The sequence below is a fragment of the Thunnus thynnus genome, chromosome 17 (assembly GCF_963924715.1).
Source record: "Thunnus thynnus chromosome 17, fThuThy2.1, whole genome shotgun sequence".
Lineage (NCBI taxonomy): Eukaryota > Metazoa > Chordata > Actinopteri > Scombriformes > Scombridae > Thunnus > Thunnus thynnus.
In genome coordinates, this window is record NC_089533.1 from 12554436 (window position 1) to 12579596 (window position 25161).

The 25161-nt window shown below is 39.9% G+C and overlaps 4 protein-coding genes across 9 annotated transcripts; 1 reads left to right on the forward strand and 3 right to left on the reverse strand.

Annotated features, from left to right (window-relative positions):
* Positions 1-132: 132 nt before the first annotated feature.
* On the forward strand, positions 133-10065 carry zgc:103625 (methyltransferase-like 26 B). Of its 2 annotated transcripts, none has more exons than XM_067570220.1 (8): positions 133-190; positions 8016-8159; positions 8250-8452; positions 8711-8873; positions 9065-9124; positions 9260-9327; positions 9662-9740; positions 9828-10065. In XM_067570220.1, the coding sequence occupies exons 3-8, from the start codon at positions 8253-8255 to the stop codon at positions 9873-9875; spliced, it is 618 nt and encodes a 205-aa protein (XP_067426321.1). In that variant the 5' UTR covers positions 133-190; positions 8016-8159; positions 8250-8252; the 3' UTR covers positions 9876-10065. The 2 variants fall into 2 exon arrangements, with proteins under 2 accessions (XP_067426321.1, XP_067426320.1); XM_067570219.1 differs by lacking the exon at positions 133-190 and adding an exon at positions 6120-6241.
* Positions 1612-5608, reverse strand: mrpl12 (mitochondrial ribosomal protein L12). Its single transcript, XM_067570222.1, has 5 exons — positions 5417-5608; positions 3161-3359; positions 2985-3059; positions 2745-2882; positions 1612-2219 (listed from the first exon to the last, which is right to left on the reverse strand). The coding sequence occupies exons 1-5, from the start codon at positions 5473-5475 to the stop codon at positions 2103-2105; spliced, it is 588 nt and encodes a 195-aa protein (XP_067426323.1). The 5' UTR covers positions 5476-5608; the 3' UTR covers positions 1612-2102.
* Positions 10066-10126: 61 nt separating the features above from the next.
* hgs (hepatocyte growth factor-regulated tyrosine kinase substrate) lies at positions 10127-20488 on the reverse strand. 5 transcript variants are annotated; one of them, XM_067570198.1, is made up of 20 exons: positions 20325-20488; positions 18354-18438; positions 18089-18164; positions 17748-17840; positions 16959-17082; positions 16601-16653; positions 16330-16398; positions 16066-16190; positions 14670-14754; positions 14365-14463; positions 14182-14277; positions 14019-14057; positions 13754-13924; positions 13409-13619; positions 13127-13299; positions 12905-13045; positions 12372-12555; positions 12050-12186; positions 11754-11936; positions 10127-11593 (listed from the first exon to the last, which is right to left on the reverse strand). In XM_067570198.1, the coding sequence occupies exons 1-20, from the start codon at positions 20359-20361 to the stop codon at positions 11492-11494; spliced, it is 2283 nt and encodes a 760-aa protein (XP_067426299.1). In that variant the 5' UTR covers positions 20362-20488; the 3' UTR covers positions 10127-11491. The 5 variants fall into 5 exon arrangements, with proteins under 5 accessions (XP_067426299.1, XP_067426296.1, XP_067426297.1 ...); XM_067570195.1 differs by having other exon boundaries at positions 14670-14781; XM_067570196.1 differs by having other exon boundaries at positions 13409-13622; positions 14670-14781; positions 16959-17076; positions 20325-20487.
* Positions 20489-23500: 3012 nt separating this feature from the next.
* cldnk (claudin k) lies at positions 23501-24415 on the reverse strand. Its single transcript, XM_067570217.1, has one exon. It carries the CDS (start codon positions 24413-24415, stop codon positions 23768-23770), a length of 648 nt encoding a protein of 215 aa, XP_067426318.1. The 3' UTR covers positions 23501-23767.
* Between the last annotated feature and the right edge of the window lie 746 nt (positions 24416-25161).

Below are 25161 nucleotides of genomic sequence, written 5' to 3' on the forward strand. Positions count from 1 at the left end.
AAAGGTCTATTGTTTCTGATAACCTCAGGTGTACCTTTTACTTGTTGATGATGTCACAGATTGTAGATTCCCACCAGGTGGTGTATGTATACTTGATCACTTCAAACACTTGAAAAAGACCAAATGGGGTAAAATTGGTGTAAAAATAACTGGAGTAAAATACTGGAATAATTGGAGTCGAGGGTTGAAGGTAATTTTGCATTTGAGTTTACTGTATATTTTTAAACTTGTAGTAACTGCTAATAGTATATATTGTTTCCTGCCAAAGCCCAAACCGTCGCAAGTTTTGAAATTGCTTTCCACTCTTCCAGGACAGTAACTGGTTTCAACTCATGTCAAAATAAATCTCAGTAATTAAACAGGGAAAAAATGTGGTTAAGATAGCCACCCTCACCTTGTCTTATTGATTAAAAGAGATCTTATGACCTCTAGTGGTCAGCAGCAGTAAAGCAGGATGCTGTCTAGGTTAAAATGTTCACTTCCTCCTTGAATGTTTCAATACACAGATTTTCAGTCCCTGTATTGCATTTCATGTTTAACTTCTTTCCAGGCATCCCCATTTTTGTGCACAAAATAATGTAGCCAAAATATAAAGGTTACTGTTCTTCAACCCTTCATTTGAAAGCCAAATCTTTAAATTTTACAACCAAAAAGTCAGACTGAGTAGAAGTGAACCTGAACAAAAGTTACAGAGGTTAAAGTGTCCCACGGGTGAGACAGCATCATTATTAGGTTAAGGCAACATAACAGCATACTTGCTGCATACTTTGTGCTAGGCAAAATGTCAAACTGTGAACCTCATTCAGCAGATGTGTGCTTTTATGCTTCTATTTTCTAGCATATTACAGCATTTTTATGTATATCTTTTAGACTTGTATAATGGCAGTCTCAGGGAGGAATGAACTGAGTTGAAACCTTCATAACTTTGAAACTCAACTGCTCGTACATCCCTTATCCTACAGACTCCATTAAAACTTTAAAACTTTCAGCAAACTTTCACTATTCAAAGTTGTATTCTGTGTTGTGGTATCTTTCATACTTTTGGAGCAATTTAAGTCTAAATTGAGGGCTTTTACAGCAGTTTCAGATCTTATCAGTGTGTTATATCATCAGGCATAGTCCCCTGCTGGCTCTGTGGTTAAGCCCTGGTAATGGTCAGCTTTCCCTTTTAAGATTACGAGGTTCTGGGTTCGATATCCATCCAGGGCAGCTCTCCTCATAACCCTGCTTTATATGTTTATCATGTACCATCATTCAAAGCGGCTCCAGCACCCTTTGATATAAGAATGTCACAGCTGCAACCCTTATTTCTTATGCAATTAAAAGTCTAAATATGAAAATCTCACATCAGCTCAGTGCATTGTGCTCTTACAGACATGAGGTCATAAGTTCCCAGATCCCATTTGCGGGCAACATTAGTCTTTGTAGAATTTCAATGCAATTCAGTTTCTAGCAATGCAGTGCAATCAATTTCATTTTTCAGCAGTCACATGCAATTTCTTCAGACGCTGCATTTTCTAGTTATGTTTTTTAAAGATTTTATATCCAACATTTTACATAAACTCAACCACATGATCAATATAAGAACACATAAGAGAAAGGACAAATATGGATATTTCAACTTTTAATCACATTATCAACAATTCTATAAGCAAATAAGGACTCAGCCCTGCCATTCCCTGAAACAGATATCTGGTGTTTTTCATCACAGGTAATGGTAACCATGTCCCCACAGCATAATCTTTCATTCTGTGAAAAGTTTTAACATACACACATACAGTATGACCAACTTACTTACTTTTCACCCAGGCCTGTACTTCTGCAGCTTGTTTGCTACGCAAGTATCAGACAGACACATATGCAGGCAAATGGACGAGCAAACAGCTGGGCGGCCATTTGTGCAGGCTGTGTACCTGGAAAGTTCAGTCTGAGTTGTACCGCCACACCTGACGCTGTCAAGAGACAGTATTAATGTCAGAAGGCATTTCTTTGTTATCTTTTCTCCTGGGATCTTGTCTTCTTTGTCGTGTAGAAAAAAAAGAAAAAAAGGAACAATGAAGGACGAAGTGCATGAGCAGCAGGGCAGGAGGGCAGGTGGAGATCTACTCTAACACCACAGTGCCACCTGCTGCCTCCAGGGCTGCCTTCAGTTTCTCTGCCTCTTCTTTGGATACGTTGGCCCGGATTTCCTGGGGAAGAGACTCCACTAGTTTTTTAGCCTGGTTTAGGATGAAGAGAGAAAAAAAAAAAAAAGAAACAAGATTTAGTGAGGTTACCTGGTCTGTTCAAACAGGACTTGGAATAACTGTCCTGAGTAAATCTGCAGAAGCCGATCAAATACATTTTTAGAAAGCTAGACCAATATCAAATATAGTAAGCCTGCTTAAACCCTGATCTTTAGTTTTATTTGAAACTATAGCACTCCAGATATACCAACTGTCATTAACACCATATCAGACTCAAAGAAATCATTTCTTTAATGTGGAGATAAAGAGATAATATCCAAACCTTCCTGCCATTACAGTTAGACAATGACACTCAAATCACCACAGTTATTTACTCCAAACACCATAGAAAAGCTTTGATGAAGACTATATTTTATTTATGCACAGATTTTCACCTGTTGTATCTTTTCTAAAATGTATTTCATAATATTGTAAGCATACTTTAGACTGTGTGTACTTTGGTCGAGGCAAAATATTAAATGGTGAATATCAAAACTGAGGGCAGAAAATGAGACATACCTGCACTAGATTCAAGCCTTGGATGCAGTTCTTCACTTCCTTTATAAGTTTTACTTTTTCAGCTGCTTTTAGTTCTGTCAATTTTACTGTGAAGTGAGTCTTCTCTTTCTTGACTGGTGCCTCCTCTTCTTCTGCGGCCTAGTTTCAGGAGGGTGGAAAAAAAAAATTAGCAAATTTATTTGTGCACTCAGATCCAATAGCTCCAACTCACAAAGTAGGCCTTGACACAAGTATTCTCACCTGAGCCCCAGGTAGAGCTGATGCAGCCATCGCCCCCATTGGCATCATTCCAACATCCTGAATGTTCAGAGTTTTCTGTGACCAAGAAAAAACGATGATGTTCACTCAACATGACAACACAGAGGGATCACCGTAGTCTCTTTAGATTCAGTATTTCGGGACTTTTCCCCGCATACCTTGAGGAGCTCATTGAGGTCCGACACCTCTAACAAGGTGAGGCTGGCTATGTCATTGACGAGCTGTTGGATTTTAGGGGAATACTGTTTGGGTGCTCCGTCTAATGGAGGGGTGGCGATGGCATCTGAGTGGGTGGCTGGACTGGTCCTTAGAAGCCTGAGAGCACACAGGGCTGGCGTCTGCTGCTGAAGCTGTTGCCTATAAAATGAAAGTGGATACGTTAAATGATTGACTGTGTCTGGTCCATAACTTTGGTCCCCACAGCACAAAATACAGCACATTGTACATTCCTTATACAGATATATCCAAGGTGTGTGTGGATCTTAGATGTGCCTTTACTGATCACTTCTGATCATTTTTTTCTCCACCACTCTGTTCTGACTGCTGTTGACTACTGACACAAATAAGCGAATCAGCCACACAGTGAGGTAAGAGGTTTATAGTGGCCATTTGGTACCTCGCTTTGGCTTCAGACTTCCAATCCTTGTCTGGCACAATAGTTTCTTATGCCGAATATGCACTATAAAGTTTATTTAAGGGATACATTTGCATTCACAATGTGATCACTGACCATTTGGCTTAAGTAGCTGGATCATAATGCCTTTTTGATTGCATTCACACCTGTGCTTACAGCAGTCAAGATGTAATAAGCTCACACAATATGAATTTCAGTTATTAAGACTTAACAGCTGTACTCTGCAACTGTGGATTCAAATCTTTTAGGCTTATGATCTCCTAAAACAATGCTATGGTCTTCTTGAGACTGGGGATGCAATCCGATACTAGTGTTAAATTAATAAACTGTATTGCTCACGGTGTGGTAGAGGATCATTCTTTTATGGTTTGACATAGGTTTGACATGAACATTGCTTTCCGAACTTGACTCGTTAAACTTAAACTTGTTAACAATGTAACAAATAAAGACATAGATGTAAATTTACTGAATTGTTATTTATTAAAATAGTTGTATCCGATACCAGATCAGCCCACTGTCACTGATACCCAATCTAGCTATTTGAGTCAGTATCAGACCGATAACCAATATCAGTGTCGCTGAATCTCTAATTCACTTAGTTCAAGTGATCAGACTGATTGATGATGAAGATGTGAGGTCATTCAGAAATTTACAAGAAAAATCACATAGAACTAAAACAAATAGACAAATCAATCAACAGAAAATTATTCAGCAACTATTTTGATACCCAATTCATTTTTTCTTTCTTTTTTAAACAACAAAAATGACAAACATTCCCCAGTTCCAGCTGCTTCTGTTGTATTACATGGTAGTGAACACTTAAACTTTAGATTTGGGGCTGTTGCTGAGTTCAAACAGGCAATGTCACTTTTGGGTTCAGGAAATTGTGCTGGACATTTTTCATTATTTACTGACATTTTACAGACCAAACAGCCAATCAGCTAAACTATTCAGCAGGATAAATGACAATGAAAACCATTGCTAGTTGGTCCTAAAAACAAAGAGCAACATTGGAGTCTAGAAAATTAAACCTAATTTTGTGTCACAGGAAAATGTGTTTTTGTTTTCTTGTCCTGCTAACAATCTTGCGACCCCTCCTAACATATATCCTATGACCCTTTGTGAGGAGGGGGTCATTCATATACCAAACTGGAAACCACTGTTCTAGGATGTGTACTGTGTTATGCAAACAGCAGCTTTAACTGTCAACTCTGGAGGCTCCAGTTGCATCCGCTCGTTTCCTTTACATTAAACCTGCAGGTCATCTTTGTGGCTTTGCTCAGTGCCAAACGTTGAACGATGAAGCTTCTGGTTATTGACCAGCCACAAACGTGTATTTCCATTTACACTAGTGTGACCTTGGCTGTCAGAAGCATAGCTGTTGAATGGAGGATAATATCCAACAGCTGCAACATTTAGTTTTTACAACCAAACTTAAAATAAGATAAAGTCTTTCATGAGACTAATCGCAGATGACTGGATCATGGCGTTTAAGTCGAGTTATCTTTACTGCCGGCTAAAGTTACCTAGCTAACGTTAGCTAACCTACTTATCACACAGCCGGGAAACACGAAACTTCATTTTAACTGCGGATAAAATACATATTCTGTATTTACACGAGCTGAACAGACAACAGCAGCTTTAACAATCAAATTCGCGGGCAGCAGTCAGCGGCTGTCTGCCCTTGAAGAAGCAGAGAGTCAGTCAGTCACTGATGTACCGTAACCGCTGCACCGGTGTTACGTGAATAACTGTTACCCGTTCAGCTGACGTTACGTACCGGTGAATGCTCGCTGCAGCCCGCAGCGCGGTCCGGAGGCATCGTCTGGTGCAGTACATGTTTTCGTTAAATGGAGCCGTTTCTCCCTCTAAAAACCAGCTAAGTTTGTCGCAGCCAGGTCTCCTTCCAATCCCTCTGCCTCAAAAGCACATGGCGTCCTCTCTGCTCCTGACCTACCCTCAATGCATTGCGTGAACTGTTAGAAAACGTATGGGTGCCCGTAAGGAAGTCGTTCTCAAACGTTTTCTACCCCTACACTGACACACATTACATCACGGAGCCCCCTTTGACAAGATTTTGTCCCGGGGTCCCAATCTGATAAGATTTTTGCTTTTAGATGTTTTATCATAGAAAATGTATGAAATGCATGACAAAAATAGTCACACATTCTGTCATTGTGTTACTTATGAATGGAATTATGGTGAAAATAAATGATCCCCCTTTTGCTGGGAAACACCTGAAATCCCCTCAAGGACCCTTGGGGTGCCCCGGACGCCAATATTTTGTTTTCCTAGGACGGCGAAGTCATGACACGTCTCTGATCGGCTAATACTCGTCCCTTCTCTTTAGGTTTAGGGATGAGGAGTGAGCATATACAGTCTATGGGAGTGAGAATGGTTAGGGTTGGGTTAAGAATATCAGGGTGAGCCAATCAGAGGGCGAGTAGGGCGGGTCATGACTTTGCCGTCCTAGGAAAATAAATATAGATCCCGGATCCCACTTTGCGAACCACTGCCATAAGGGACCTGGAAATATATAAATAAACAAATAAGTAAATGAAAATTATACAGACTACAATATTAATTCCTACAAGTATCAATCGAGGTATTTAATATCATAGTATAATGGTAGTATAATGTTAACAGTACCTTCATTAATAATATACACTTATTGGAGGCCTGCAGCATGTAATGCATTTCAGTAACCAGCTCTGCAATAACTGTCTTTGTGAAAGTTTGTCCACCTCAATTTGCATATTTAAAGGCAAAACATTAGAAACTCTGCTGTCTTTTTTGTTTCATTTTGAAATTGTGGTGTTTGTGTTGATGTTCAGACTTAATTGACATGAGTGTATTTAAAATCAGGAGTGTCCACTGCCCTCGAGTGGTCACAGTGAGGAACTGCAACACAACAGTAAATCATCATTTAAGGATAGGTTCACAATTCAAGTCTTAAAACAATAATCAGATGCCCAAATGAACACGAAATAGGTCTTCCTGTTCATACTGACCATTAGATCCCTTCATTTTGCATTTACAATGTAAGTGATGGTGGCCAAAATTCACAGCCTTCCTTCTCTGCAAAAATGTTTAAAAGTTTGTCTGGAGCTAATATGAAGCCTCAGCCATCCAAATTAGTCAAATAAAGTAGATATATTTAAATGTTAGTCTTTTTTGTTATTATACTTCCACTGCAGCTCATGTGGGTGATACACATTGGTAGTGGTTGAGGTGAGTTTTCCCCCTTCACTGTGAAGCACTTTCGGTATCAAGATAAAGCGCTATATAAATGTAATCCATATTTTTATTGTTATTATTACAAACTTTTAAATGCATTTTTGAACAAAATGTGTGGACACACTGTGGGTTTTGGCCCCCATCACTTACATCAAAAGCATTTGAAAGGGATCTTTTAATAGCTAGTGTGAACAGGAGGAATGATTACAACGAGGAAAACCTCTTTCAGTGTTCATATGGGCACTTGACTGTTGTTTTAAGACAGATTTGAAAAACTGTGAACCTATCCTTTAAAGGATTATTAATACAGTTGTAACCAAAACTGATGTTATTCCTGAAGCCTCCTTTCCTTCTCTACCTCCTTCTCTCCTCCTGAGAAGCTTTGTCCACTTATTATTGTAACACAGAGCAACAACACAGCCTGATACACCTCAGAAAATGAAATAATTTGAGTAACACTTGAAGGTTTTGACCAAATTACATGAAATACTTTTATGTTTTTTAAAATTTTGTCAGTACTGGCAATTGAACTGAGGCTTATGAATAGGACCTTTATCTGCTAGCTAAGGGACTTTTTGAGGACACAAGCCTGACACAAGCAACAACAAAACTCTCTTTATCTTTACCTAATCTTAATTGTACATTCATGCATAAGATCCAGTAGTCTTGAGCAACAAGATATCAGTCACAACACATTAGCCTTAGATTTTATTAAAAATCTTACAATCTGTCATTAAAAATACAATCTCTGTTGATTGTTTTCCTTCTATTACATAGTTTATATTTTATGTGAGATGATCTGTTTGAGATTTATTGCTAAAATATAGAAAAAAGCATGCCATCATTTTCCATTCTCTATTATTCCATTTTTACTACTGTTAATAGTCACAAAGGGCCTAAACTAAAATATGATACAATCCCATACAATATGATACCATGCAATGTAATGATGATTATAATGTTGATTAGTAATCCTATTATTGATTGTATTATTTCTTTTTTTTGTGATAATCTTGCTGTGTAATATCTATACACAAATTTGTTGTTTGAATTGATCTCTGTCTCGGTTTTCTCTCCGTGTGTGTGTGTGTGTGTGTGTGTGTGTGTGTGCATGTGTGTGTGTCCTACCTGGACTGTACCAGTGCTGAACACTTGGTACGAGCGCAAACAGAATCCTCTTAACCAGGTAATCTCTGCACCCATCTGCTGTTACTGTCATCTACCACATCCAGCCTGCAGCAATATGCCATTTCCCCGCTAGCCCCTGTCAACCAGCACGAGTTAAGGTAAGAAGGATCCTCTGAGAGAGAAATACAGTCCATAGGCTGGCAAAACAAGATGACAGAGTTCAGCGTTTTTCTGCTTCTCCCCTCCAGACCATGTTGCTGTCACCTCAGGCAGAGAGGAACTGGGAGGATCTGTGTTCAGTACTCGAAGATGTGCTGGAAGACCAGTCCCACAGGCAGCTGTTCGCCTTAGAACTGGGCTCTGGAACTGGGCAGCATGTCATACGCTTTGCCCAGAAGATGCCCTTTGTCACCTGGCAGCCATCAGACATCAAAGAGGAGTCTCGGGACAGGTTTGAGTCTTATAGAGAAACAATTCCATTAGTTATGGAGTATGTCTTATGTGCAACAGACACATTCAATTAATCTATTAATGATCTAAATAAATGGCTATACAGTAGTGATACAGTCTGTGGCAGTACGCTTCATGGCCAACAGGTTGTCAATTTTACGGTTCATACATTGGTACATGAAATAGCAGCAAGTGGTTTATTGGAATCTATGAATTTGAAATTAAAAAGTGAGATAACGTCTGCACACCTTTGTTACAGTATTAAGGCATACATTGCTGCAATCAATGCAAAGACTGTGCTGCAACCTGTTCACCTGGATGCCAGTGAACCGTGGGAGAAATGGGCAGGCCTTCCTCGCAGCTCCTGTGATGTTATTATTGCCATTAACTTACTGCAGTACAGCTCCTTTAAAACAGCACAGGTAGGCACGCTTATGTAAAAGACAATTCAGATGTTGAGCTAAATTGTTTGAGTAATTCAGGCTGGGAAAAATGATGCTATTGTGCAGAACTGGTTCATTTATGAGGGCCCATAAAACACAGAATTTCTTAATGGTTGAAATGTGCAAATATCTGTTTCATATCAATTATTTTTTTTGATAATTTCCCCAAGGGTGTTTTCAATGGAGCCGGTCAGATCCTCAGACCAAACGGCGTTTTGATAACATATGGGGTATGTAAAACTGTAGTTTCAAGTTTATTATGCACTCAAAATAACCATATGTCATCATTTAAGTGTGAAGTGCAAAATCATGGCACAACAGGCTTTTAAAAAAACTGATTTGTCTAAATGTGAAATATTTTCTAGGTGTATGCTATTAACGGCACCATTACACCAAGCTGCAATGAACTCCTGGATGCAGAACTTCGGGAAATGTGAGTGGGTTATAGTAGTCTCTAATACATTAAACGATACTACATAGTTTGGGGTTGGCCAATATTTTAATCGATTATTAATCTTCAGAGGAATCATACTGTGATCTTAAACTTACTGTATTGGTGTAAATTTAACCATGAACAAAGAAAATGATTGAAGTTCTTGTTTTCTGATGTAATGCAGAACAATTAAACCCAGTCGATTGCTTTGAGTATCAGTTTGATTGATTATATGTTTGTTTTTGTTTTATTGTGATATATTGATATTGAAAAATACAAAAAAAAATCACCCAGCGCCACTGCTACATGACAATACGAGTCATCTGTTACACAGAAATCCAGAGTGGGGCCTTCCAGACATCGATGTGCTCAGACAGCTGGCCTATGGGAACGGGATGCGTATGGAGAGGATGGTGAGTCACATGCTACTTGCAGCTTGGGGGGGGGGGGGGGTTTGATAATAAAACTGCGATATTTATACCTGTAATGTTGCTTTGCAGATTGAGATGGAAGAATACTACAAATGCCTCATCTTCAGAAAACTTTAAAGAAGCCAAACCGCACAAAGGAGAAAAGCAAACTTTCTTTTTTTGTACACTGTAATGCACAATTCTAAGTCATGTGTTAAAGCACATTTCATCATTTAACTCAAGCCTTTACACTTATAAAAGACAATTTAAAACCCATATTTATACTGAAACATAAATAAATGTGACACTAATAAAGGCTGTCATACTATACTCTTTTCTTCTCTAATTCTTTGGAAGCATATACAAAAAAAAAAAAGATGAATCAAGTGGACAATAAGAACCAGATATTTATTAAATATAATTTTAAAATTACTTTAAAGTCAGACAGATCAGTATGATGGAATAAAGAAGTTCACAGATGGAAAATGAAAGGTTACAGAAATCACTGATTATGTGTGTGATACATACATGCGGCACATCATGTTTGCTCTGCATTTCGCACATTTCTGGAGAGCCAAGTGCACTTTAGAAAGGAGTGCCCACCTGTAGTCACCATGTAGATCTCCTTGTCTGTGACAGTTACAACCAAATGCACTTGGAGGAAATTTGCAGTTAATTATAGGTTATGGTCCTTTGCTTCTTTCAGTCTTGTCTTATAATGGTAATTTATGTAACACAAGTCATTTTAATAAAGAGATGGAGGCTGCTATTAGAGTTGCTGGATTGTGGCTTTTAGTATCCGTATTTTATAGTCAGTAGCAGTGTAATTTCAATGATTTAATCTATAAAAGTATATTCAGTGAGGATTAAACAATCATCCAGTTAATTTTCTGACATTTCTCCCACAATGTACAATCCCTGCCATGTGTTTCATTATCTTAAAACTACATTAAGACACTCAATATTCCAAGTGCACAACAAATAAATGCCAAAACAAGATAAAAATGACCCTAGATTGTGTGTGTCTGTGTACATGAGAAGGGATGGAACTGAAATCTACAACTGGAATGTCAAGCTGTGAACCCTGATGTAGACGTGAGTTAGTGCCGTTTATATCAGGCCTTTGACTGTGCTTTCTCTTCCTTGACCTCACTCTTTATCTAAAACACCCACGATCTCTTAAACAGCACATACGGATGTCTACCGATCACTGCCAAAAGTGTGAAGACAGGCTGCAATGATTCACTTCCATTCCAGAAAAAATCAATAAAATTTTAACATGCAAATTTCGCTTTAGAAAAATATGAGACAATGGATGGTTATGTCTTGTCTTTTTTTTCTCCTCATTTATTATCGTATTTTCTTATTCGTTTTTAACTTTAATACCACTGACTATTTCTGAGCTTCAGTTATTGATTTAATAAGGAAATACTACATACATATCAGCTGGAAAGACGAAGGTAGAGGATGAAAGGGTCTGGGTTATGGTGCCCTCCCTTGCAGCTTTACCCCCCCCCCCCCCCAATCCCATACTTCAAGTGGGGGAGAGAGGGGCTGGCAAGGAGAGCAGTTCTGCAACATCATCACGATATTTCACATTGCCACAATATCACAACAAGGTGGAAGGTAGGTGTGACTGTTTCCAGAGGGCATCCTCAGAGTCCGGAGAGGGAGGGGAGAGACCAAAGGAGGAGGGGGGAGAGAGAGAGAGAGAGAGAGGGCGTAGTGTATCAGACCCTGCGGCGTGTGAGCTTTTAGTCGAAGGAGATGAGCTGTGCCTCTGCGCTGCCCGGCACAACCTGAGGGGCCTGCTGCTGTGTCTGCTGCTGCTGCTGCGGGCCACCAGGGGTAGCCACCTAGCAGGAAAGGAACGCGGAAGTAAAAATAATAAGATTAGGCAGGACTGAGAAGACACCAACTAATGATTAACTTAAAGGTTCTTGTGTCCGTCTACTAGACAGATCAGATGTTCTTACTGCTAATACCTGTTAGTAAAGGAGGAAATAAGTGACTTACCTGCTGGTACATGGGCTGTTGACCTGGCATGTATGACTGTTGGGGGGGCATATTGGGATCCTGTCCTGGCAATGCTGAAATCATGTTCTGCATGTTGTATGGCTGGTAGCCCATGTAAGCCATACCGTTGGTGGGGGCTGCCTGGGACATGGGGGGCATACTCTGGGCCTGAGACGCCACATTCTGCACAGAACAGGGACGACGGTTAGTGGGATGATTATTTGTCTGGTAGTGGTATATGTGTATATGCGGTGATCAAAAACTGAAAAGTGGGCTACAAAGAGAGTCACTCAGACCTGGTAGCCCTGTGTAGGTGTGGGCTGGTAGTTGGAGTAGGGTGGACTAGTAGTGGGAGGGGCCTGACCGGGAGGAGGAGCAGGCTGCCCGTTGGTGCCTGGCGCCTGGTACATGTATGCATTAACCATATTGGGATCTAGTGAAAGAGAGGACAGTCAGTCACACACATAAACACACACATGTGCGAATAAAACTTTTATGTATCTTATTAAATGTTTCATGACTGAATGTAGTGCAGTAGGGCAACCGTTTCTAATGAAAAGGATTCTTATTAAGTGTTCCTTCTATATTTCAAGTTAGCTGTGTAGTTGACATCCTCACCTGTAGCAGGACCAGGCATGGCCTGGTACTGTGGTGGTGCAGTCTGCCCAGACTGGTTCATATAGATGTTGTGCATAGGTGAACCCTCCACAGAACCAGCAGGGCTGAAGGTGCCTGGGTAGCTGGGTGGAGCACCAGGCTGGTACACCACCCCTCCTGCTACGTTGGGCGGCAAAGACTGCATCTGTGTAAATGCACATCAATGAAAAGGTAAATATGGGGTGTAAATCCCCATTTCATTTAAATGATAATACCTGACCAATACAATAAAATGTGATGCTGATGGGAATCACAAAGCTCATAATTAATACTGGACTGCATTTATTGCTCAATCATACACCATGCAGGCCCTCATGTCTGCAGCTTTTCATGTGCATACATACATAGTTTTGTATATATTCCTTATTCATATATTTCTGCTCCCAAGAACTGTGAGACATTTGATTTCTGTTAGGTCAGGTTCATTCACTGACTGGATCCCCTTGTGGAAATAGTTTATTTTGACAGCAGATGATAGTAGACACTATGTGTACCTGGGCGTAGGGCAGGGAGAAAGCAGGCATTTGAGCTCTCATCTGGATTGTATGCTTCTGCTGCTCCAGACGCATCTGTCTCTCTTTTTCCTGCTCCTGGAGGCGCTGAATGGCCAGCTGTCTTTGCATCTCCAGGTACTCCTGCAGTACAAAAGCAAGCACTTATAAGCATGATAATGCGCATCGACTTCTACATTCTCAGTGGAGGAGTTGTTTCATCACCTGTTTCTTCTGCCTCATGATCTCCAATTTTTGTGCTAGCTGGATCTGCCTTTGCCTCTCTGCTTCCTCTGCGGCACGGCGCAGCTTCTCTCTGTGTTCATCGCGAAGGGCGTTGAGGGCTGCCCGAGCATCGCGCACTTGAGCCAACTTGTCCTGCAGCCCCTCATAGTACACTACAAACAATATACATGATGTGACAGTTTAGAGACTGGACACATGGGGACACAGAGATCAATAAATTTATAAAAATTTATACACAAGTAGTGCACAACTAGTACTCACATCGCTTCTCATCCAGCTGGTTGAGGATGTCCAGAAGCTGTGGATGCATGTTGTTGATGGACTGGAAGAGTGAGAGCACGGCGCTGTCGTTGGTGATGCTGCGGCCACGCATGTGGTTGCTCTTCATGCGGTTAAGGAAGGTGGTGACGGCGTTCTGCAGAGCCTTGAGAAACTGCTCATGGTTCTCTTCTGACTCCCCGTTCTGGTACTGCTGCTGAAGGCAGAAACAACAGGGAAGCAGAGCACAGAGTGTCATTTGTTGTTTGCCCACACCAGTTCAGCTAGACATAAAAAAAAAAATACTACAACTAACATCTACTCTCACAGCACAAAGTTTCAACCTACCTCCACTATGCTGACTGGCTGCACAGGGACAGGGACATGACTTTCTACAGGCTGAGTGATTGCCGGAAGGGGCTCAGCCAATGGCACAGGAGCAGGGGCTGATGGGGTGGGACTCTTGCGAGCCTCTTCCTGTTTCTTCTCCCAGTACGTTCTGTTCAGGTAACGGGCCAGCTGGAATAGTGTAATACATTAATATCAGTATTATGATATAGCATTTCCATTTGTATAGAATAATGGAGACATTTAAGAAGAGAAGGACATATACCTCAGGGTCAATATCTTCAGCTGATGGAGCAGAGGAATTCTGGAGAGAGTATATAATTCATAGAAGTCAGTTAGAGAGCACGTTTCAATAATTTGTTTGAATCCTGTTACAATGATGAAAAAATGTTTGCTAGAGAGAAAAGCAGCATGAGAAGAAGTCTTACCACGGGGGAAGTGTAGAGAGTGCTGACTGGTGGTGCTGAGGAAGTCACTGGGGTGGGGTCAGCTTTGGGATACATTGAGTACGAGTTCTTCTGCCTCTGTAGGTACAAATACAGACATTTAGCAGTTTTTCTCTTTAAACAGGCTGTAAAAGCACAATATAAAATTTCAGCTGTGCAACCCACCATCCGCTCCTTCTCCTCAGCCTCGCTTTGGGACAGGGCAATGGCCAGCTGCAGCTCTTCTTCCTCCTGAAGAGCTGCCTCATCCCTCTTTGGGGGCATCTGGTGAGAGAACAGAGCCATAGTAGGATCCAGAGAGTGGAAATGATGGGAGAGGAGATCATCAGATGATCATTAAAATACACGTTTACATGTCGCTATAGAACAAGAAGTCCATATAAAGATATATTTTCTCAGTACCTAAACTTCAAAGTTTGACCATCAACTAAGCCATCTCATTTCTCTACGTTAGTTTCTAAAATCATTACTTGTGACTGTTGGGACAGCGGGCTGGTCAGATACTCAGGAGGCAGTTCGGCGGGGCCTGAGGTCGGCGCTTTCCCCTCAGCCTTCCTAAGTGGAGGAGAGAGGGAGGGGTGGCTGGTGAGGAAAAGGGATCAGGAAGGACAAAAAACCTTGTAAATTAGTGGAGGAGAGCATGCCGATTGATGTATCTACATTAGGGCTGCTCGATTATGGCAAACATCATAATCACCATTATTTTGGCCAATATTGAAATCACGATTATTTAACAGGATTACTCATTGATTCACAGAACAGAAATGCTTCCATTTTATTAAATGTATCAATCCACACAGAGTCCGAGACACGCATGAGTGACATGCGTCTCCCTGCATTTTTTTACACTCCAAGTCTATTTCCGTCACGTTTAGTGAAGTGTAATCTGCACAGACAGCTGTTTAAATCATACAAATATCCCGCTGTATATGTGTTTTGAACTTATTAAGTGCTAGATTTATAGCACAAGACAAAACGAGAGCATTATTATGAAAGGAAATAATCGTCCAGAGCCAAAATCGTAACTGAAAATAAAATTCACCCAGCCTTAATCTGCATCTAAACATGCATATGAACACACAATAATGCTGAGTTTTGGAGAATAGCTAAATTCTTTAAATTTTTGTATTGTTATATAGATATTTATAGGGCAAATGCAATAAAAATTTGAAGTACTACTCAGAGTTAATGCACACCATTAAATTGCAAAATGTATTGTTAAATTATGGCCATGTGTGCCATGTAGGCCATGACAAAAAGATGTTAGGGACTATCAAAACACAATAACTTTTCTCAGTGACATATATGTATCAAATATCAAAAAATAAAAAGGTCAAATGTGTCAAAGAGTAAACTATAAAAGCCCAAATAGTTGCAGTGTTCTTCCAAAAAATTAATCACTTCTTCTTCAGTCAATGTTTTTGCACTGAATTTTAAGTTAAATGTGTTTTTAAGATAACTAATTAAATAACTAACAAATAGGGCTGAAAATATAACCTCTTAGGAGGAAGCAAAACAAAAAAGCAACATATGCACACAAAGAAAGTTCATAGCATGAATAAAGACAAGATACAGCATTACATTTTTCACCAACACACAATAGCTGTGGATGTTAACAGTGATCGAGCACAGAAGAGAAACAAGCTAAGAGCGATACATATTTAGGCTCTTCAAAAAAGTATACAGCACAACAACAGCAGGAAAATAAAGAATAGCTTTCATGTCATACAGCAGCTAATGAAAGAGTTGTCCACATTGCAGGAGACAGACAAAGTGGTGGCGTCCGCTGCCGCTGTAATTCACGCTCAGAGACAAAAAAACTTCATGCTAATTCTGGTGGTACCGTCATCAAATCTGGGGACTCACTTGTTAAGCAGCTCAAAGCACGGCTCGCACACACGCACTTCCTTCTCTATGCCAAACTTCGGAATGGTGGAGTACTTAGACGAACACTTGCCACAAAAAATCTGGCCGCAGGCTCGACAATGGTGCTGGAAGAGCAAAAAAACAAAAGCAAACACAAATCGAGGTCAACTTCTGCACATGCGCTATAAACATATGCTCCACACACGCTGCTGTAACTGAATGAAGGAAACCATAGTGCCCTAGTTCCAAGAAAGCCCGGCCTACCTTTCTTGTCATAACCCCAAACTGGACTCTGCACCGGTGGCACTCCTCAGCATCAACCCAGTCAGGAGCCTGGACAGACACACAGACCATTACATGTTATTACACATATGGTGAAACAATAACTCATAAAAGCTTTGTGCACAGTCATCCTCTCTTCTCCTCACCTATTTTTTTTTAATTCACCATTTAAACTTAACATGATTCCAAAAATATCACCCACTTAATAAACCTAACTCTACTTAAGTGAAATAAGAAAAACAAAGCATCTCACTCTTTCAGCTGCAAACATTGCATCACTCTCCTTGAATTCAGGAAACACATGACCTGTGAGAAAGTAAAAACAGACAATGTTAAACATACATTATATTCTTCTAATAAGAGTAGTAAACAAGAATATGTTATAACTGCTGTTTAACACAATATACAGCTAAAATCTGTTTTCTACATTAAAACATTGTTGAAATTGGAAGTATTCGCTCTGAATAAATGACCTGAATATATAAATTTAGACGTGTTATTGCTTGTGGGGAGCGTCTGTTATACTTTCAGAGACCCTTAGTTTCCATTTCAGGTGAGAGTGACATTAAAAAGTTAAGAGAAAATACAGATAAGCCCACGTATCTGCTTACCTTCCACTTTCATGATCTGATAAGTGTCTTGAACCACCTTGTATTTGGGCTCGTTGCGGAAGGCGTGGGCCCAGGCTTGAATCAGGTAGAGGATCTTGTTTCTGACATTTGGTTCCGTCTGTTTCTGGCAGTAAAAGAACCCAATTTTTAACAAAAATGTGTCTTTACACCTTTAAGTCCTTTTTATATTCATCTTATTCATTCCTGTTGTCACATAACATTGGTAAACTGAGCTGTTGGAACACTAACTGAATCAAAAAACATTGTGTTTGATGACAAGAACTGAGGGGGGAAGTCCCCTGCATTGGTCTGAAAAAAAAAATCCCTTCCTGTCACAAGACAATGACATCATCAGGAAGTCGATACCGGCACGGGCTGTAGGAGCCTGTGTCACATGATACAGCAAGGATCCAATCAAATATTGCTGGCTCATGCCGAAATGCAGCTGGCTGTATGTCAACAGTGAGCAGCTATCGGTAAGAAGAGAGGGTGGGAAAAGGTGATGAGGCTTCCAGCCAGAATATGAGCAGGCAAATCACCCTGTCTATTATAAAAACTACTAGTTTACCCATTACTTTGATGGTGGAGTTGCACAGATATTATTTAACCTGATTCTATGAAGTTCACCCTTGTCAGCAAATTCAGCTTCACAATGAAAAAAACTTATGTGTTGTCTTTTAAGGAAGTGGATCACAGTGACTTGGGAAAAGAATGTGATTGTGGACAATACACTGCAAACTGGGCAGAACTGAGGTATAAAAATCAAGAAACAAATAAAATAAAGGTCACCTTGAGCAGATCCTTCAGTTCCTCCATGGTTTGTTTACTCGCCACCTCATCGTGGACTGTCTGTCCACAGTTCTTCACTACTGACTCCAGCACCTGGAGAGTAAGGCCAAGTCGTTTTTTCTTTATTATGCATGTTATAGCAAAGCAACCTTCTCCCCAAAAAGAGGTATTTTGTTATTTTGACAAAAGAATACACTCGTGGAGAGGACAGAAATACGTAAAAAAAATATAATGTATATATATATATATATATATATATATATAATGTATTTTTCACCAGCTGAGAAATAATTTAGCAGCAACATTTCAACTGCACAGTTTCCACTGTAAACACATCTTACCTCGAGTGCGTAGAGTGCAACGTGTGGATTTTTGTCATTCAATTTCTTCTTAATGGCCCCGATGGCATATTTAGCTCTGTAAGGGCAAAAACAAATATTTCTCAATACAGTCCAGTACATGTGATAAATTAAACCAGAAAAAGCATGCATGCCCAGTTTTCTTCATTACAAATAAATGACAAACATAATACTCAAGTGGTTGAGCTATTTTCATCTTCAGCAGCTAGGTATATGAATGTACAGATAAGTGGGCAGAATCACTCACTGTGTGTCTCCTTGTCGAATGAGATCACAGATCTGCAGGATGGATTCCCAGTCGGTCTCCAGCAGCAGCTGACTGGTGGCTTTATCTGAAATTATTACAGATGGTTAAAGCTCTAACATACAGTACATAATGCCTATTTAAATAACAACCATAAGATATCTGCTACACCAAACCAAGATAGCACAATAAATAACCAGCCTCCCCCTCTCTCCTAATTACAGGCCTGGACGTGTGATAGACTTGCTTTATGGAAACCATGTTCACCTGGGCTACATAGATACACAACATACATGTATTTTGTCTTTCTCCTGATGTTGGTAATGCTTCCCTTGATGTAATATAATCACACACTGATATTTTCTCGGTGAGAATTGATATTATTACTGTGGCATAAATGAGAGATGACTGTAGTAAATCCAAGCACTTCATACAGACACATACTGGATCTGTTAAGCTTCCAGACTTCATAACCTTCACTATGTGATATTGTGATGTGAGACAAGCTATCATCTGGGGTTGACTTTTTTATATAACCGTGATATCTTTTTTTTTAGTTTATAAAGGATACCGTACAATTAATATACATTTTTTAAATGACTACTATTTTTTTTTCAACCTGTTCGGTCATCACATGAACACAGCATTTCTCAAAATTGTCATGTGTTTAAATATCTTATGAAAGTACTTTGACTCATTCCCAATATATAATCATCTTGTCATTATTACCTGGTAAGAAACACATATTACCAACACGGCGAAGCTGTCAACTATCACAGGGCCCAAGAGCCCAAAAAACCCTGACTTGACTGTATAGAAACCAGTTTATGGTAAACTAATTAATTATAACTTTGCTTGGGAACATGTAACATTAAAGCAGTGGACATGATAAAGGCTTTAATGTGGGTTTTGCTTTGCACCTGATCTTCTTGGAGGTCCTGACTTTGAAGACAGTCCCTGTGTCAAATGTTTCAGACCTTCATTATGTAAGCTGACACTGTGCTTACATGGTGTATATTACAAAATTGCCACGTTTTGTTACCACACTACAAATTACCACATGGCAAACCTGGTAATACTCCAGCATAGACACAGTAAATAAAATGCAAAGAGTTGAAGGAGGAGGGCTTTTAAAGGGTGTCAGCAGACCCTTTTTTGCCAGGAGGCACTACGAAGTTAACCCTATCATCTATCTTCACTACCACTCAAGCAGGTTAAATTAGCAATAAATAATTGCCTGACAGTCATTAATTACTCCTCAAAGTCACTGTTATTATCTGACGTAATTGTCAGTTTTCGATATGATGCATTAAACCTCAATATGACAGTTTTTTTTCTTGGGTTACCGTTTGGGTAAGCTAACAAACACTAGCATTTAACGTCAAGTTGCCAACTTTATCTTAATGGAGGGTCAGAGTAACGTTGATCTGACCAGGGAATCGATTAATAGCTAATTTATCCATCTAGCAGATAGCTAACTTATTCAACCTGTTGTGATCTTATGAATTCAACACTTAAACTCATAGATATCTGACTAAATGACAACGTTGTGTTTGGCTGCCTGGTATTCTTGCACACTCAATCCATGTCATTTGTTATATATTAACATTACTACACTGTTAGTGTGGACGACTAGCTGGCGTTGATATATTATGAACTAATTTGAAGCCAATCAAGAGCCTTGTTTAATGCTAGCTTACCTAATAGCACGGCGATATCACAAGATAAAGGTAACGAAGTTTCGATTTCACTTTAAGTAAAATTTACCGTGTTCTCAACTTAATCAGTTTGCTAAAATTAGTGAACCTATTTCGGGCCTCCAAACAATAGCAGCGGATTTGTTAGCAGGCTAAAATTAGCTGGCCTGAGAGCCACAGCCCCAGCGTCTTTCAAAACAATACGCTGGAAAACATCGCACTTTAACTCATACTTGCCAAATGAAGTATCAACTTAACGAATGTGCTTATAACTCACCCAGAAGCCTCTCAAATGTACCTCCGCCTTTCCCCATATTAGATTCAAAGTCACAAAGTGGCTGTCGAGGTGCGTTGTTTGGTCAACGGATCCTAATATTTTCGCCGCTGAGGTTAGCCTGCTAGCTTCTTCTGTGTTAGCCACGGAGCACAGCTGTACGGCACTTCCTGCTTCTGCTTCTTCTTCTTCGTTGGTTTCAGAGGCGGTTTGCATACACAATGTTGCATTACCGCCTTCTACTGGATTGAAAGTAAGACTCAATGACTCAGTTCTCCTATCTACCCTAAATTATTAGATATAACATTTTAAAAAATGAAAGTAACAGAAATAAATAAAGTTCTTTCCCACCTCTCAACCCAATTTCTAATATTACTTCTCAACCTAGGCTCTGAGCAGCTCTTCCTACTTCCCACTTCTGCCATAGAAACACCACCAACAACAGAGGGATGTACTCCTTCTAGTGACTGATGAATGCGTCAGTCAAAATACTTCTCTACAGATGTGATATGGTAGTAAGAACATTAACAGTGGTTTACAGAAGTCCATTCTCAATGTATGTGCGCTGCAGGTTTCAAGTTTCCACATCACAAACTAGTTGTGATGTCACAAATCATGCTTGTAGGCCCACCCCTTAAAATCTGGTTTTCAGTGAACAGAGAGAAACTTTCCATTTTCAGCAGATGAATGTGAAAACAGTCCTCTGGCTCAAACATCCAACTGTAGGAACAAGAGGAAAAACAAATTTTTGAGTGAAGGGAGACTTAAAGTAAAAGTAGCAATAAACCTGACTGTTTGGCAAATGGCTTGTTGTAAATTAATTAATCTTAACTTTGTTTGGGAATTTGTAACAGCACAATATTAATATTACAGTGGTGGAAGAAGTACTCAGATCTTTTACTTAGTAAAAGCAATACTACAATGTAAAAATACTCCATTACGAGCAAAAGTCATGCATTTAAAACCATACTTAAGCAAAAGTACAGAAGTATTATCATGATAAATGGACTGCATTCATATAGCGCCTTTCTAGTCTTCTGACCATAAAGTGTTCTACACTCCATTTCACATTCACCCATTCATACTAATTTACTGGAGGAGCCGTGGATCGAACTGCCGATCTTCCAATTAGTGGACAACCTACTTTACCTCCTGAGCCACGGTCGTCAAATCACTGTGACTCAGGATTGGGAGACTACTATCAGCTACTTAAAGTATCAAAAGTAAAAGTACTCTGCCCCTGTGACTGATATATTAAATCCATTTAATAAAGTACTTTATTAATAATGCATTAATGTGTAAACAGCATTTTAATGTTGTAGCTGCTTGAGGTATTTTAAACTCCTTTATATACAGCTTAATCCAGTGGTTCCCACCCAAGGGATCAGGCCCCTTTTAAGGGTCACAAGAAAAATTTTAAAATCAGTGAGAAATATTGTACTTTTTACTCCTCTACATTTATAAAGCCCTAGATGAACATTGTACAGTAGAATATATAAATATGTTGTATTGCCTAAATTAAACTACTCAACAGTAGCAAATATAAAGTAGTTAAAATTATCCCAACCTTAAAGCCACAACATTAAAATTCTGCTGGTATAATCCAGTTATATAATAATAATATAAGACTTACAGGAGAATGTAGTATTCTTACATTGCGGTGAATCTTTTTTTTAAGGAAAGGATCTCAATACTTCTTCCACAACTGGCATTGCAACTTTTTTTGTCAGCATGTTTTTCTTAAGTAGGCCAGAAATAAGGCAAATAGCTGAACTGAGACTGCAGTCAGTAAATTCTTTAATAATCTCAAGAACTATCTTGAAAATAAATGTGAATAATCTTTTAATTCATGTCATTCATTCATTTCATTTTCATTTTCTTTATATGTATAGACACTTAGGTAAGCTGGCAGCCGAGTGGTGGTATTAAAACATCCTCCTAAAGTGTCTTGACCAAATTGTTGAATCCCTACCAGCTCCACCATTGGTTTTCTGCAGTCGACTCTAACCCGTAACCTCCCTATGGTTGGGGTCAACTTTCTTTCAGCTCAAGAGTGAAATATTTGAGTTAAATCATCAATGATTCAGTGGTCACATATGATTAATTGTTACTTGAATTATGGTGTAGTTGGTAATTGGCCCATCAAGCTATTTTAAGACACTATACTGATTATTTACAACCTAAATTGTACACTTGTCTCACTCTGTTTTCTCCATTACAATTGTACAGTAAAATAGCACAGACTGCCTCACTGTATTCACAGCATTACTCTACCAACATTGGTATAGGCCTACTTAGGTCATGTATGAGTCACTACCTGGCACTTGGAACACTGGTATCCATTGTTATTGTGGTGCTGTAACGCTCCATAAAGTGGCATTGTGTTTCTCTGTCTTCTGCTGTTATTGACGGAAAGAAGAAGAAAAAAAACAAAAACGGAGGGAGCGATGTCTGCCCTCCCAACTATGATCAAAGTTATTGTTTACAGCAGATGAAAATCAAATTCCCAGGTATAATATGCGATTCATGAAATTTAGCGTGGAGAGAAAACAGAATCATGTCACAGTCTCTGTGAATTATCATTTACTACAAAGTGACAGCACAGAATTTGAGTGATCTGAACAATGTCTCATAATTAAAGATGCTGTGGCTTGTAACATCCCACATGACACGCTAACAAAGAGACACTGACAGATAGGCATGCACACATACAGTACACGCTTACGCATTTTGAGTCTGAGACATTTTTCATTTAATGTCATTTAAGGAGGGAGGAGAGTGCTTTGAGATCAACTATGCTAAGAGAGACTGTTCTGCTGTACTTGCTGTTAATCCAAGGAGTACCAGGATTTTTTAAGATAATGGATTTTTCTTTGTCCCTGGTACAGGGTAGCAGAGATAGGGAAGAGGAGATGGAGGATAGGAGACGGAGGACCACACAACACACACACACCCTTCTCAACAATATAGCACCACAAGCAAATGTACACACATCCCCATTGTTCTATTGTTCTTCTCCACTCAGCAGAACCCACAGTAGTGTTTACATAAATGAGCCAAACAAAGATTTCCCTTTTAAAACTACTATACTTCTCTCAAACACATGAGGTTGAAAGAAAGGTTTCAAGAGCGTTTATATCTGTAATTATAAAAATGTGAACACACACAATATCCCTCAGTAGAGGATTTGGCAGACCAAAACTTTTATTGTATTTTACAATGACAGACAGAGAAATAAGGTTATTGAATGATATCAGGTATGAAATAATAAAATGAGTTCAATTTTCCCTTAACAGCCTCCTGTGGCTTTTCAAAGAAAAAAGCAAACTGGAATAACATTAAATATAAAATAATTACAAGGAGCAAAATCAAGAGGAGAAAAAATGGGGTTTTCTTCGATTGGGGTGATTTTTTGGGACTTGAAGGCATTCAGACATTTTGGGATCTTAGACATAACCTTTGACTTGTGTGGCAGGTGCCCTGCGAGGACTGCTTTCTCCACTGCTGAAGGTGGGAGAGCCTGGGATGCCAGGGGGACTTGACCCAGCATAGAGCAGAGATCCCCCAATAAGGAGCAAGGCTGATGCCCCCCAGCCGATGTAGAGGGCAGGGCCAAGTTCACGCTTGTGTGGAGCCGCCACATGTGGGTCATAGAAATCCCTGATGATGGAGTGGGCAGTCCAGCAGATGGGCACAAGGTAAAGGAACCCTGCGATGGCGAAAAGGGCCCCAGAAATACGAGCAATACGGGCCTTGAGGCTGTTTACACCAATGCACTTAGTGCACTTGACTCCTAGGACCCCCAGAGCCAGAGCCAGGCCACACATTAGAATAGAAAACACAGTGAGGCCCCGGGCAGCCTGCATATCACTGGGCAAAGCCAGCAAGCTGTCATACACTTTACACTGGATCTGACCTGTGCTTTGCACGATGCAAGTCATCCACAGGCCCTCCCAAATAATCTGAGCTGTCACTATGTTGTTACCGATGAAGGCAGTGACCCGCCACAGGGGGATGCCACAGACTACTAACCCACCCACCCAGCCCACAATGGACATGATTAGGCCTAGCAACTGCATGCCCGTGGTTGCCATGGCAAAAGGTGTTATTTGAATCAGATGGATTTGTCTTGGTTTTATATCAGTCTCAGTTTGTTGCACAGGGCCCACTTATAGTCCCACAGAAATGTGACAGTCTACAGTACTGAGAATATTGCGTCCCACTGGATCCTCGGTCTTCAGGTGATGATGTCAATGACTTCAGCTAGGTTAGACAAGGACAGGTAACCTGAAAGCAGACAGTAGAATCAATTTAAATCATTTTTATTCATTATTCACATACTTCTGCAAAATCCCCGAAATCCCCAGAGCTTGTTATTTACAAGAATGAGCATTACATCTCTAAAGTATGAAAAGGCTAATGGAGCATATATTTATCATAAATATTTGGAAACAGGCTGGGAGGCCCATGTTTAGTGGATTCCAGTAAGAACCACAGAGAATAGCCTTCTTTGACACAGTTGTGGGTGTTGAGCTACGCCTTGCCGGGTGAGTGGATTATCTCAGAAAAACATGAGGAGACTCTGAACACAAGCAGCTTTCATGAATGCTTGTGGAGTGGGCCAAGAGGACCCGTGTCTTCTATTTATCGCAGCTCTCAGTACCCACATTTGACCAATTCTGTGAATCAAACCCTCCGTGCACAAGATCAGTTCCAGGGGTTGCTTCATGAGGGTAGATGGATATATTTCAAAGGGATAGGCTTTATCTATTGGACCACTGGTTAGTAAGAACCTCCATCTGAGATTATTATAATTAGATTTGATATGAAAAAAAATACA

What these genes read in the sequence shown, in the direction of transcription:
- mrpl12 (XM_067570222.1), bottom strand. Translation starts at nt 5,475, where the DNA reads ATGTACTGCACCAGACGATGCCTCCGGACCGCGCTGCGGGCTGCAGCG. An exon ending in ACCTCAATGAGCTCCTCAAG is followed by an intron (nt 3,060 to 3,160) that starts GTATGCGGGGAA and finishes TCTTGGTCACAG; the next exon opens with AAAACTCTGAACATTCAGGA. An exon ending in AAGGCTTGAATCTAGTGCAG is followed by an intron (nt 2,220 to 2,744) that starts GTATGTCTCATT and finishes ATCCTAAACCAG; the next exon opens with GCTAAAAAACTAGTGGAGTC.
- zgc:103625 (XM_067570220.1), top strand. Translation starts at nt 8,253, where the DNA reads ATGTTGCTGTCACCTCAGGCAGAGAGGAACTGGGAGGATCTGTGTTCA. An exon ending in GCTCCTTTAAAACAGCACAG is followed by an intron (nt 8,874 to 9,064) that starts GTAGGCACGCTT and finishes AATTTCCCCAAG; the next exon opens with GGTGTTTTCAATGGAGCCGG. An exon ending in GCGTTTTGATAACATATGGG is followed by an intron (nt 9,125 to 9,259) that starts GTATGTAAAACT and finishes AATATTTTCTAG; the next exon opens with GTGTATGCTATTAACGGCAC.
- hgs (XM_067570194.1), bottom strand. Translation starts at nt 20,361, where the DNA reads ATGGGGAAAGGCGGAGGTACATTTGAGAGGCTTCTGG. An exon ending in CATGCCTGGTCCTGCTACAG is followed by an intron (nt 12,187 to 12,371) that starts GTGAGGATGTCA and finishes CTCTTTCACTAG; the next exon opens with ATCCCAATATGGTTAATGCA. An exon ending in CACCTACACAGGGCTACCAG is followed by an intron (nt 11,937 to 12,049) that starts GTCTGAGTGACT and finishes TGTTCTGTGCAG; the next exon opens with AATGTGGCGTCTCAGGCCCA.
- cldnk (XM_067570217.1), bottom strand. Translation starts at nt 24,415, where the DNA reads ATGGCAACCACGGGCATGCAGTTGCTAGGCCTAATCATGTCCATTGTG.